This window comes from Eurytemora carolleeae, unplaced genomic scaffold (assembly GCF_000591075.1).
Source record: "Eurytemora carolleeae unplaced genomic scaffold, Eaff_2.0 scaffold154, whole genome shotgun sequence".
In the NCBI taxonomy this organism is placed as follows: Eukaryota; Metazoa; Arthropoda; class Copepoda; order Calanoida; family Temoridae; genus Eurytemora; species Eurytemora carolleeae.
In genome coordinates this window covers 26138-41116 of record NW_019396344.1, presented here as the reverse complement: position 1 = coordinate 41116, position 14979 = coordinate 26138, and the positions used below count along the sequence as shown (strand labels likewise).

General features: G+C 32.3%; 1 protein-coding gene across 1 annotated transcript; it reads left to right on the top strand.

The window, feature by feature from the left end:
- Positions 1–1954: 1954 nt before the first annotated feature.
- LOC111701381 (rRNA 2'-O-methyltransferase fibrillarin) lies at positions 1955–7661 on the top strand. Its single transcript, XM_023472645.1, has 7 exons — positions 1955–2029; positions 3355–3419; positions 4143–4457; positions 5295–5548; positions 6071–6113; positions 6937–7006; positions 7457–7661. Exons 1-7 carry the CDS (start codon positions 1979–1981, stop codon positions 7505–7507), a joined length of 849 nt encoding a protein of 282 aa, XP_023328413.1. The 5' UTR covers positions 1955–1978; the 3' UTR covers positions 7508–7661.
- Positions 7662–14979: the final 7318 nt, after the last annotated feature.

Genomic DNA, 14979 nt, shown 5'->3' with positions numbered 1-14979 from the left:
CTCTGATAGTCTAGTATTAAAAAATAGGTTTTGAATAAAATTTACAAATGGGCTGAGTAAAATCATTCGTCATGCAGTTCGTATTTGATCTTTGATATAATTTGCAGCGTACATTCGTCATGCAGTTCGATTTTAAATAATTTGCAGCGTTCATTCGGCATGCAGTCCGTCTTTGATGTAATTTGCAGCGTACGTTCGTCATGCAGTTCGATTTTGATATAATTTGCAGCGTTCATTCGGCATATAGTTTTTCTTTGATATAATTTGCAGCGTTAATTCGTCATGCAGTTCGTCTCTGATCTTTGATATAATTTGCTGCGTGCATTCATCATGCAGTTTGTCTCTTTTCTTTGATATAATTTGCAGCGTACATTCGTCATTCAGTTCGTCATTGATCTTTGATACAATTTGCAGCGTACATTCGTCATACAGTTTGTCTTTGATCTTTGATATAATTTGCAGCGTACATTCGTCATTCAGTTCGTCATTGATCTTTGATACAATTTGCAGCGTACATTCGTCATGTAGTTCGTCATTGATCTTTGTATAATTTGCAGCATACATTCGTCACCGTAATTTTACTTTTACCATATAATACATCTAGTTCTACTCTTGACATGTCCAATATGTAGTCGGTCCATTTTCTGCTTTCCGATGTTATTTGAAGTTTTGGCCAGGCTTCCATTTATTCTAAAAACAATATTTTATACAGAATCTGATCGTTATGTTTCTGGAGTTTTGGATCGTCATTTAAGTTTCATCCCTTAATAATAAAACCCTTTGAGTGAAGGTTCTAAATAAGACTTCAGATATTAAACTGAAGGATTAAATTTTGGAATGTGAGATTTAAAATATAATTTCAAGTGGACATATTGTGTAGGAGTGTAGGGGTAATGTTGCATCGTCTATACGCAACATCCCCCAAACTGAACTTCTGACCTACTAACTTTCCGACCTACTGCAATATCGGACCTAAGCCAGCTGTTTATTTTTGTATTATTTGAGGGTTAGGTTACGTTAAGACAATTTCTGGGCCGAGCGCTGCGGCTAGGACAGGCTGGGGGGTCGGGTGCAGTGGCCGCAAGTCCATATAGCAGCTGTAAAACCACGTGCTAGTAGGTCGGATGAGTAGTATAACGGATTTGGTGTAGGTCAGAAATGGAGTATAGCGGATTTGCGTAGGTCGAAAAAATACACCACCAGTATAAAGGTTGATATATGTTGTCATTCATTCCATTTTCTCCTCAACTCTCTGGGAGAAAGGTTTAAGTAAATTTTCTTCAATTTAATAATTCTGAAATTGGTTTATGGCAATCATAATTAAAAAATATGTCGAAATTACGCATATTTTGATCAAAATTGCTAGAATAAGGTTAGGGTTATCCCTGACCCTAACCTTCTGTTTGTAATTTATAACAAAATATTCGTGAATTCTAATTAAAAGTTCGTAAATTCTTTGATAATTTTTAACAAAATTATCATTAATTCTTTTAAAATATTTGTAGATTCTAACAATTATTTTCTCAATGCTACATTTATTTTGTTCTTGTTTCAACATCATCCATCTCAATTGTTGATTCATATTCTATCTCAACTTTATGATATTGTATCAAAGTTTTCTTAGATTCTGTCAAAATTATATTAAGTGGAAAAATTGTTGTTTTTTACTTAATTTTTTAAATTTTTTAAATTTATTCTTATTAGTATCCCTACAATTCAAGTTATTATTTACGAAAAAAGTTTCGAAAAACATCGGTCGTTATGAAGTTTGATTATAGTCTGTCAAGATAGGCATCAAAAGAACCATCTTAAAAAAAGGGATTTTAATATTTTAATACTTTGAACTGGAAGAATGCACAGTTGATTATTTTTTTAAAAAGTAAATTTGTTATAAAAACTTAAAATTTTTAAAAAATTTTATTCCGTAACATTTTCTTTTCTTTATTAATGTTCTTTGACATATTTTCTTCTAGGTTCTATGATATCTCACCCTTGTCCAAGAGTAGGACTACTTGTCCTCATTATACAGGTATACAGGGAGAACCAAAGAACTGTTAAATAAAAAGACGACTTGGTTACATATAAAGGATGCGACTTCAGAGACGATTATACGGAGTTAATACTGTCTGTGACATGTTTCCTTATATATTCAAGATTTCCTGCAACTTTAAACTTCTTTATATCCTTGTCAAATCTTAAAATGAACCATAAAAAATCCACATTAAGGCAGTAAGCTTATTTTAGACAGGGGATCGTCATTATGAGGTTAAAGGCGTCTTTACAGTCTCATCCTTTGTGGATAACCCTATATATTTATGTTATTTTAAAACAAATAGTTTTATTAGTGGCTAAAAAATATATTTTTATTTAATGAAATGGGTCTGTCATACACGGTAAATTGAACAATTTCGAAGTTTCATAATCTTCGGCATATTTAAATCTCGACAAAAGTCTAAATGTCGTCATTGTTTCTTAGTCCTGTTTTAGATAATATCTTGTCCTAGTCTAGTTAGAGCATGTCATATTTTACATATTTTTACAGATTTTAGTCCTAGTTTTTAAAATACCTAGTCTTTGTCCTTTTCCTTTAGTGCAGGAATGTTCGCCCTATTTATACAGATATATTTTGATCCTACAATAATTTCTTGTCCTAATCTAGCATTAGGACTTGTCCTATTCATAAAGGTATGTTTCAGTCCTACAATAATTTCTTGTCCTAGTCTAGTAGTAGAACTTGTCTTATTTAAAAAGGTATGTTTCAGTCCAACAATAAATTCTTGTCCTAATCTAGCATTAGGACTTGTCCTATTCATAAAGATATGCTTCAGTCCTACAGTAATTACTTGTCCTAATCTAGCATTATGACTTGTCCTATTCAAAAAGGTATGTTTCAGTCCTTTACTTGTCACTCCTAGTCTAGTAGTAGGACTTGTTTTATTCAAAAAGGTATGTTTCAGTCCTACAATAATTTCTTGTCCTAAACAAAATAATTCATTAGGATATCCAACAATAGACTAAACAAAATAGGAGATTAGTTCAATAGGATTGAATATCCTTTTGATATAATCTCCTATTTTATTTAGTCTATTGTTGGATATCCTATTGAACTCATCTCCTATTGTGTTTAGTCTATTGTTGGATATCCTATTGAACTCATCTCCTATAGTGTTTATGTCTATTCTTGAATATCCTAATGAACTAATCTACTATTTTGTTTAGTCTATTGTTGGATATCCTAATGAACACATCTCCTATAGTGTTTATTCTATTGCTGGATATCCTAATGAACTAATCTACTATTGTGTTTATTTTATTGTTGGATATCCTATTGAACTCATCTCCTATTTTGTTTAGTCTATAGTCGGATATCCTAATGAACCAATCGCCTCATCACGTTCTGAGCCTACAAATCAGTTAAGGTACAGAGATGAGTAATTGTCGTCTTTGGTCCTTGCTTGTACATGGATTATAATGTGCTGAATTATACTTTCTGTTTGCTTACACTTATTATTCCCTGTAACTGTAAACTTCTTTATTACTTTGCAAAATCTTTAAAAAATCCGTTTAAAGACCACTTCAAGACGAAACTTATTTTAAACCTAAGATTGGCATATTTTAAGATTTTAAAGTCGTCTTTCCACTCTCATCCTTTGTGAGTGAGTGTGACCAGCTGTGGACAGGGTCGTGAAAAGAGGTTGAACTTTTAGTATGAGATAGGCCTGATCTACAACGAAATTGATCTCGATATCCATTAAAAATTCAGTAAATTTGATTCTGACAAAACATGAAAGTTAGAGATGTCACTCAAAGATAGTCTTTTATCTTCGGGACATTTTGCGGCATTATTTTGTCAACCTGCTACTTTTACAATAATGAATCTTGAAATAATGTTTGGATTCGTTAAACATTTTTTAGCTGAGACTTCTTCGCCTCGGTTGCCTGGGAAGTCGCTGCTAAATCACTATTAGAAAACGTTTCACGAATCTGTTAGCTGTAATCGCAAAATACCCGGAATCCTGACATTTCCAATTGAAAAATAAATGCTGTAGTTTTCAAACAGGACCAAAGACAACCTTAAAGTTGTGTCTCAACATCATGATTCTTAGGAAACCGTTGTTTAGAAAAAACTACCATTTTTTCAGATGTTGTTTTGCTATGAAGATCCCAGAATGTTGTGAAGAAGGAGGTTTACAAAGCGCAGGATTCTCCAAGGGTAGAACAGGACAGGGACAGCTAGAAGGACTAGGAGCAGGAGGCCGAGAAGGAGGCCTAGGAGCAGGAGGCCGAGTAGAAGGACTAGGAGCAGGAGGCCGAGTAGGAGGACTAGGAGCAGGAGGCCGAGAAGGAGGACTAGGAGCAGGAGGCCGAGAAGGAGGACTAGGAGCAGGAGGCCGAGAAGCAGAAGGAGTCACTGGATTAGCAATGGAAGAAATACAAGGAGAGACCAGAGGGTTCAGGTACAACAATTATAAAATTACCTTGACCCTGTTATTTCCGAAATGTTATAGATTAATATCACGATAGGGAAAAAGGGTCAACCCCCCCCCCCTATTTTGGACATGGAGGAGACGTCAGTAAGAATAGTGTTAATTCAGAAGTTTAAGAGATCTTTCATTTAAAGCTTTCAATTCACATCCGGTACCCTTTTCATCCCTTTTATATAAACAATTAGAAATATGTCGTCTTATTTCTGTAAAGAGGTAAATTCACTTGATTTCCTTTCTTGTCTCTGATGCATAAATCCGCAAGTCAATTTCTATTGCACAATCGGACATGTCATTATTTAATCAGAGGGTCACTTATAATAACGTCTTAAAGGGAGTGTTCGCGAAAAATGAACGGGGGTATATACAAATGCGTTGAAAAAAATCGATGATTAAAGGTTGTAATACCTGAATGATTTGTTTGGAATTAAATTGATTTTATTTTTGATCCGAGTCGAATGTTGCAACGTTCTGAATTTTTTATAGACGCTACCTTCTTCGGTATGAGTTGTTTTTAACAATTTACTCCTTATAGACGCAACAGATGGAAGCAAGATTAGTAGCCATTACCATTGATAATTTTTCGACGGAAGCCTATACCTCCTTTTATTTTTTTGCGTACACTACTATCGAATCATAGGATTTTACCATCAGGTTGCAAAGATATGGGGATTATGACATTTAATTGTGAGTCAAAAACTCGATTCCTTTCCACCATTTTTGATAAGATTTTTTGATACACCATTTAATACATTTAAAAGTTATTAGCACAGATAGACTCTAGTTATAAATGTAAAATAATTTTAAAAGAGTTGTGGCCCCAAAGAAGAGAAGTGATGGATGGGGGATGAAGACTGCTCTGAAAATGAAAAAGATGATGAGCAAGGAGATAATGTTGGCAGTTCCAGTGCAGGACAAGAAGGAAGGACGGGTCTTGAATCCTGGATTCAGGGTTCAGAATCTATTCTTGAATCCTGGATTCAAGACTCAGGAAATATCCTTGAAAGGGTTGGCAGACAAGTATGAGAATAAAAAGAAAAGAATCAGAAGCCTCTTTGATCAAGGTACAGGGTTACCCACAAAGGATGAGACTTCAGAGACGCCTGTACTGCATGTCTTGTTTCCTTATATTCATGATTCCCTTGATTCCCTCCAACTATACTAAATTTCTTTTTTTCTTTGCCAAATCATGAAATAAGAGGTTTAAAAACCACAACCAAGGCAAAAGACTTAATTTAACCTTGGCATCGTCAAATCTAAAGAATTTTAAGTCGTCTTTACAGTCTCAATCTTATGTGTAAATCTGCAGTTTAGGAGTTTTAAAATCATTTAAAAATATTATTCACGAGACCCATAAAACCATGGAATAGAAAGACGACGTTAAAGCAATCTTATGTTTTGTTCATAAAGCTAAATATCAACTTATTGAGCTTACGCTATAACAATTGCTTTTTTGCGTATTCATTGAACTATGTGATTTCAAACGGCCGTCTTCTTATTCCACTGTTTTATGGGTTCTAACTGTTCTTATTAATTGAGATTTTGAAATTAGAAATCAATTTACTAGAAATTAAGTTTTTTTCTAGATATTCTCAAATACCTCGGATTACAGCAAAGTATGGGCAAAAGGTAAAGTGAAAAGTATTTTAAAAAATATAAATTTAATTTATCCGATAAGTATATGTGCATGAATGCCTGCGAAAAATGACATATTTCAATGACCTTGATTTTATCACTTTTTTCAGGCTCCCGTGTTTATTTCTCTAAAATCTATCTATTCACTAAACACTTTAGCGACAAATAAAAGTTTTATAATTTCATTAGAAAACCCACGATCGAATTTTTCGATATAAAATTCCAACCTACAATGAAAACCAGAAACTGTGAAATATTCTAAGTGTTTTTGATAAGAAAGCTAATCGTTTTACTAGTAACTTAATAGTCAAGTATAAAGTAAAATGGTCTGTGGACACTGCACAATTGCTGTCTCTTGAGTCTAAAAGTCGTCTTCCTATTCCAGAGTTTTCTGATTGTTGTATTGCTTATTCCGAATCATGAGGTGTCATGCCTATTTTGAAATAGATAAAAATCATTTGAGTCCCTAATTTAGGCTCAATGGGAGAAGGGGGGGGGGGGTAAGGGAGGATGAAAAAAATACAAAATCTCAAATCCTGAAAAATATTGTAACGGAATGTTATCCAGTCTAGTTACAGTGGTCGGCGGTTATATCAATACAATGAAGACGACTTTTCTTTTTAAGTTTTGATTTTTAACATACTTTTGTCAAACACAAGCAAACAAAGCTTAGCTATTGATTGAAAGTTTCTCTTTGATTCAATGATTATGCGTATCCATGCTGATAGAAAGTTTAATAAAAATCTAAATTGAAATAGAAAGTCGTCTTCATTGTATTGATATAAACGAAGACGACTTTATTGAAGTTACTGTTTAGATACATTGATTTACAAAGAAGAAGAGAATCATCAGATCTGAGTTCAGGGGAACCCAAGAACAAGGGTCCGGTAATAAATAATTTTTAATATTCACATTCTAAAATATTTCAATTTTAAAAACAATTTGAGTGTGTTCCACGAAACATGACCGTTGGTAAATGGGTTTAAATGTTGTTTAAAAAATATTATAAAATATAAACTATATACAAAAAATAATCGATGACTAAAGGTTGTAATTTATCTGAATGATTTGTTTGAAATTAAATTGATTTTTTACGGTCTAAGTCGTAAGTTGCAATTTTTTGAATTTGTATGGACGCTAAGTTATTCGGTATGAGACGTCTTTAACAATTTTCTCCTTATGGACGCAACAGATAGAAGTATAAGATTTAGTAGCGATCAAAAGCGCTTTTTTTAATCGCATTAAGCCTATACCCCCTTTCATTTTTCGCGAACACTCCCTTTAAATTTTTCCTATTTTTAAATTCATCTGACCCTTTAACATATTCCTATTTTTAGATATATCTGACCAACCAGGCCATGTTCTCAGCGTGGGGAGGAAAAAAATAAAATATTAAATCTCACCGATTCCGTCCAATTGCAATTGTTTATGGGCTGGCAATTATATGAAAGACGAAATTTAAAGAATGCACACATTACAATGTATTTAATATAATGAAACGTATCCATGATGAAGAGGCTGTTTTATTTTTTTGTGTTAAGTTGAATATAAATACATACATATGTTGTATGAAAATAATTAATTCTTCCAAAATATCCATTTTTCTCAACTTCTAAAAAGATAGTTTTAAAGGGTTACCCACAAAGGTGTTATATACAGGGTTACCCACAAAGGTATTCTACAGGGTTACCCAAAAAAGTATTCTACAAGGTTACCCACAAAAGTATTCTACAGGGTTACCCACAAAGGTATTATTCTACAAGGTTACCCACAAAGGTATTCTACAGGGTTATCCACAAAGGTATTCTACAAGGTTATCCACAAAAGTATTCTACAAGGTTACCCACAAAAGTATTCTACAAGGTTACCCACAAAAGTATTCTACAGGGTTACCCACAAAGGTATTCTACAAGGTTATCCACAAAGGTATTCTACAAGGTTACCCACAAAGGTATTCTACAAGGTCAACTACAAAGGTATTCTACAAGGTTATCCACAAAGGTATTCTACAAGGTCAACTACAAAGGTATTCTACAAGGTTACCCACAAAAGTATTCTACAAGGTCAACTACAAAGGTATTCTACAAGGTCAACTAAAAAGGTATTCTACAAGGTTACCCACAAAGGTATTCTACAAGGTTACCCACAAAGGTATTATTCTACAAGGTCAACTACAAAGGTATTCTACAAGGTTACCCACAAAGGTATTCTACAAGGTTACCCACAAAGGTATTCTTATTATACAAGGTTATCCACAAAGGTATTATACAAGGTTACCCACAAAGGTATTCTACAGGGTTACCCACAAAGGTGTTATATACAGGGTTACCCACAAAGGTATTATACAAGGTTACCCACAAAGGTATTTTACAGGGTTACCCACAAAGGTATTATACTTTGAAAAATTAATTGATTTGACACAATAAGAGATTAGCTTGCAACTGCAGGAAACCATGCATATATGTCTAAATCTCGTATATTCGTCTCTAAGGTCCATTTGGGTACTGTGAAGATTATATATTTACTGATATTTTTAGGATATAAATATATTACAGATTCTATAAAAATGTTGAGAATTAAGCTTGAAGATCTTCTCTTGTTCCTGGTTCTGATCAGACTGGCTCCTGGATTCTCTTTTCATCCTTCCCGGATTTTATCCTTCCATCTCTTACGGATTCTTAGTTTGGGATCTCTACAGTACTCAAATAAACTGCAGTAAACTACTTTGTTCTTGGAGTTTCTAAAGTGTAAATCTCAATTTGTTGTAACTTGCATAGTGAGCCTTTAAAGCCTGGAATAGGAAAACGACATTTTGATTTTAAAAGCCAACAAGTTTTTCAAAGTGGCTTGAAAAAAAACTGATTAAGTGAAATGGGTTGAACAGAGTTACCCTTAGAGGATGAGACTTCAGAGAAGACTGTACGGAATTTTATACTTTGTTTCCTTATATTAATGATTCCCTGCAACTCTAAACTTGTTTCTTTCTTCCCAAATTCGTTAAATAAGTTTTTGAAAGATTACGTGTAAAACAAAAGACGTAATTTAAACCTGGGACTGTCATATTTGAAGAGTTAAAAGTCGTCTTTACAGTCTCGTACTTTGTGGATAACCCTGTAAGAAAATTATCCGAACTTTTCAAAATATATTCGATCGAGTATTTGTCCCGATAAACTTCAGTACAATGCTGAACACGTGCTCTTTTATCATGGGATTTCCAAAATGTGGTCTGCATACGTTCTATTCTGAAAATAAAAATTATAATGAGTTTATAATTAGAGATGCCTTGATTATTGATGTGGGCGATATTTAAAATTTCTAAAGTTCCGAATTCTTAATTATATTTTTTAAATCTTGTATGTTGTAAATTTGAATCCAGCGTTTTAGTTTATGTTATTCACATTTTTTCATTATCTTTATTTTCCAAAGCCTAAATTTAGAATATTTAAAAATGGATTCAGAATGGTCCTTATTTATTACTTTCTAGACCTTTAAACCCTTTTTCAGTTCTTTCCTATTTTGAATCGCAAGCCAAATGTGCAAAATAAAAAAGTTTCTGTACAAATGTTATTGTTCCTAAATCTTTTTTTCTAATCATGATTTGTTACTAAATCCGATTATTCAAAGAAAAGCAAACTGTGTCCGAAATTAATGAATTTGAGTCGCGTCATAAATCCACTCAAAACCGGTTTCAATTGAGCACCGGCTTAAATCTTAAAACATTAAATACAATTTTAAGTGGAACCAACCAAATTTAAGCCGCGGCTCAAATTCTTTAAATTCGGCCTCTGATAAAAATAATAATTTTATTTAAGTTTGTAAATTGGTGCATTGGTCATTTATAGTGAATGATAATTATCGAACATTATTCGTAATTTAAACCAGTTATCGATCCTATTTATTATTTTTTTTTGCATTTGATTGCGTTAAATGTATGGTATTTGAACTGAGATTGCAGTATTATTGAGAATTTTTTGAAGATTCATTTGAGACCTTTCAGACGTTTTTATGGTGCATATTTGCTCAGCAAGAGTGCAAATGCATCATTAAAATCCTCATAGATTGTCCATTTATTTAGAGGGGTGATTTTGAGAATCGGTTTTATTTAAATTATTGAATAACGACAATGAAAAATGTAAAAAAAAATTCTGCAGTAAACTAATTAATTGTTTAGGAACAGGTGGAGAGAATATAAAAATAAAATCTTATCTTCGAAAATAAGTAATCTTGTAATCTTGTTCAGTTTTTGGTGTGTAATGTTTCAATGTTCAAAACCATTTTCTGTGGATTTTCTGAAGTTTTTAATGAAAAGACGACATTTGAAGCACTTGGAGAAATCTGCGAACAAATTCATAAAGAATAAGAAAATCATGAGAAATATGTTCCTAAACATCTCACCAGTTTAATGAAAAAATTGAGTTACATTTTTCGTCGTCGTTTTTTCATAATAAAAACAAAAAAAACACAAAATGTAAATATTGCGTAATGTAAATGATTTTAAAAATATTCGAATAATAATCATAAACTTGTTTTTAAATAGATAATTTTCAAATTAAGATTAATTTAAGACATAATTAAAGTCTGTGCTATGCTAAGCAAAATTAGCAATTTGTATTAAGAGAGGGTGGGGGGGGGGAAGCAAAAACTAATGGTTTGTGCCTTGGAAATTAAATTAGAAAATATTTGTTTAATGTTTTTGTTCCACAGTTTTGATATTTTGACAATGTTAAAGGCCGCTAGTACTGATGCCGAAGGTCATATCTCAATATATGGTTTTACTGCCAAATCTAATATAAATTATACAATTATATAAATTGAACCCATCAAGTGATACATTATGCTAACTTCAGGAGGAGATGACAACAATGCCCCTATCCCCATCATTTTTATACTTTATTGTAAACTTATTTGTCATATTTTCAGGAGTTCACTCCTTTTCGGCAACTGTAAACCTGTAACTTTTAATTGTTTTCACTCTTGCAGATAGAAAACTCGGGTTAATTTCGATATATTTTTATTCTAACTCAGTCCTGTAGAAATTTACCAAAATTATTACATAGATAAATGAAAAAATGATGGATATATCCTTGTTTTACAGTGAGAAAATTAATTTAGGTTGACGTGGTTACTTGTTGTAACTAAGATAATGGTTTGACATTCTTGAATAAGAGATTGGAGGGTTACTTGAAACTAAAATAGTAAAATAGTAAAATAAGTATTATTTTAAAACTTTTTGCAAACCTGTTAACGCCCCCACCCCCTCTTGACGTTTAACACTATAATCAGTGTTTTGAATAATGATTTTTTGTTGTTTTTAAAAACCAGTAATCCGTGAATACGATGTATGGGGGGGGGGATGGTTCCGGGAGTTGTTTTGGAGGTGCCTGTGTGTGTGTCCGGGGGGGGGGGTATATCTAATATGCTGCTCTGGAAATCAGTATCAATCAGATCATTGCGGAATTAATATATATAAAATATATCGTGCTTCAATGCAATCAAGTGAAACCATTTTTTTATCGAATTCAACTTTTATTCAAAGGAACTGAAATACAGCAAATTCATTTAAGTTTGATTTTTTCGTTAATTTTTAAAATTTTAAAAAAATAATATAGATTGAAAATATCCTGAGATCAGATTTAATCAAGAGGGTTGAACTAAATGTTTCGCTAAATTCATAAAATCTGATTTGAGAAAATTGTAAATAAAAATAAAAAAATTCGAAAAGTCATTATATTTTCTAAAAAGTTATTGTTCTTGATAAATTTGGCACATTTTAAAGATTTTGTTTGAAATCAAATTTCGCTTAAGTTTTAATCAGAGAGTTTTAATTGATTCCTACAAGATTTTCAAATGTACCCGGCTTAAATTTTTTTAAATTTTGAAGTAAAAGTTAGGTCCCTTCAGTAGAAGAACCACAACCAAAACAATCAATTTTCAACAGTTTTAAAAAACACATTGTAAACATAATGTAAACATATTGTTTACAGGATCATTTGAAATTACGCCGGCAGTTCCATTAAAACACACATAATGTACAATATATACAGTATAAAACTACAGTAAACTCCTGTAAAAATGAAAAAATAAAAGATCCTTGTCTATGATTTGCAAAAAGAGCAACACGTCACATACTCTAGTTGACAGCTAGATAGGGTAAAATTTATGCGATATTACTAGTTCCACTTTGTAACCTTGTAGCTCTTCTTGTTTAGATTTTACTGACAAGTATAGGTAAAAGCAACCTTATTTGGTTACAATAGTAAGCAAAATATATTTTTACTTCTTAATATCTCAGCAAAAAAAGCATTTTATATTGGAGACATCAAGGATTTTTATTTAATAAACATAGAAATTGAGTTTTTGTCACAAACCCAAATTTTCTGATCCCTATATTTTGCAACCTGTAAACATGTAAATCTTTCATATTTCAAACTTAAATTAGTTGATCTAATACGTAATTAGAAATATCTAAAGTCTACACGACATCGGGTTGCAAAGATTTAGGGATTAGAAAATCATTGTGGCAAATTCTTAATTCCTTACCATTAATTTGACATTAACTAATTTTTTAAATGTTTAGAATCTTGTAAGTTTAACCTAACAAAACAATTTGTTTTTAAAGATAACAATTTGTTTTGAAACTTTTCTTGTGATGGCAATGTTGCGTATAGAAATCCATTAACATCCCCCTAAATATTTTCTGTTTGTGGTTAAATAGTTTTTAGACCATTCAACCATAAAAGAATTTAATTAATTTCAGAACACACAAAAAATGATCGTTTTTTTCCTTCTCTTTCTTCACGGGGCAGTAGGTATAGATAACATCTAAAAGGGTTAAATTATAAAGTTTTCTTTCTTAATGTTAGTACAAGAGAACTGTAGATTATTTGCTGATTAATTGTCTGTCTTATTTGGTCCAGCTTCGCTGTGAACTAGACAGATCTGAGGAGGTCCAATTAATGAGATATTACTGGTACAAATTTGTAACCTCGTAGCTCTTCTCGTTTTGATTTTACTCAAAAGCATAGAGTAATAAAACGAAGAGGTGAAGCTTAGCTCAGATGTACACAACCGACCTGTCTATCAATTCGTTAATAGACAGGTCGGTTGTGTACATCACGATATGTTTACGAATCTAACGCTGTACACTTGTATATAGAGCGATCGCATTTCTAAAGGGGGATTTTATGGAATTGACCAATTTTAAGATTTTCTTTCTTTATTTAAATAGAATTCGAGGATGTTGATTGCAAACATTTGACAATTTTCTAATTTGTAGGTTTTCAATTTATTAGCTAAAAGTTCTGTCAAAAATATTAAGTTTCTATAGGGCATGAATTTAACTGAAAACATTCTTATTTCAAACACTTTTTATTGTTTCGTCTCTTCAACTTTTTATCATAAATATGATAGTGTATGCAGGGTTACCCACAAAGATGAAACAACGATGACGACCTGGAGCTCTTAACCCTAAACAGGCGGGGGGGGGGGGCATTTGGCTCCCCCCTTTAGTTTTTTGACTTTTCATAAATAGAAATTTAAAGGATTTTTTGGTATTTTTTTTATGCCTAAGGTAGGGTGCAGGGCGATAAAAAACCAGAGTATGTAAAAAATCTTAAATAGTCCATAACATTTTTATGACTAAAGCTACAGATCTGAAAACTATAGTTTTGAAAAGTCCTTGAAAAATGGGTGTAGAAACATGTGTCACACTTTGATATTTGTTTTAAACAAAAAATTATTTTTTACATTTTTTTGACCTAATCTATCTAATTATCAATACTAATATTCAAATATCTACATTACACCACTCCTTAGAAATACGATCGCTCTATACAGCGTTGGATACGTAAACATATCGTGATGTACACAACCGACCTGTCTATTAATTGATTAATAGACAGGTCGGTTGTGTACATCTGAGCTAAGCTTCACCTCTTCGTTTTATTATTCTATGCGATAGACACACAAAACATCTTTGTTTTTCTTTCAGCTTCAGTTTCAGTTGTTAAGTAAATATTTCCATTTAGTGTTGAAGGATTTATCTCTAATTGGATAATGAGATAGATATAAAGATAGATGTTACCGCCATACTATTTCTATTGGTTCAGAGTAGACATCAAACACATGACTGAACCCTGATTGGATCAGGCGCTAATGGAATCGGCATACAAGGGTGTAAAAGCTCCTCATTAAAAGAAGTTATGATTGAAAACCTATAATCTATCAATCTTAAGTGCAATCTACTTCAGTTTGACGTAATTTGCCTTTAAATTCACTGGATTAAGCAAATGTCCGTTCCATTTGTAGTTCGAAGGATTAAGTTAATTCCTCTTGGAAATATCCTTTGGTCAAAACCCAGCATGGGAAACGGAATCGAGATTAAAGGGACTGTTGGTGTAATTATAAGTGAACCTCCATGCAAAGAGGACAAATCCAGATTTACAAAGGTACCCTTTAAACCTTTTACTGTTTATTCAGTAAAAAGAGGTCTGTGCTTAAATATTTTGAAAACCAGTTGAATTCCTCTAAAATGCTTGGTACGGTGTGTTACACTGTACTTTTTACTGTCAACTTATAGAACAGAGAAATACAGAAAACCTGCAATTCCTTAAATATCTTGAAAACCAGTTGAATTCCTCTAAAATGCTTGGTTCGTTGTGTTACACTGTACTTTTCACTGTCGAGTCAACTATGATAGAACAGAGAAATACAGAAAACCTACAATTCCCTTAAAATCTTAAATCCTCTAAAATGCTTGGTTCGTTGTGTTACACTGTACTTTTTACTGTCGAGTCAACTTATAGAACGGAGAAATACAGAAAATCTGCAATTCCTTAAATGCAGAGCAAATTGAACTCCC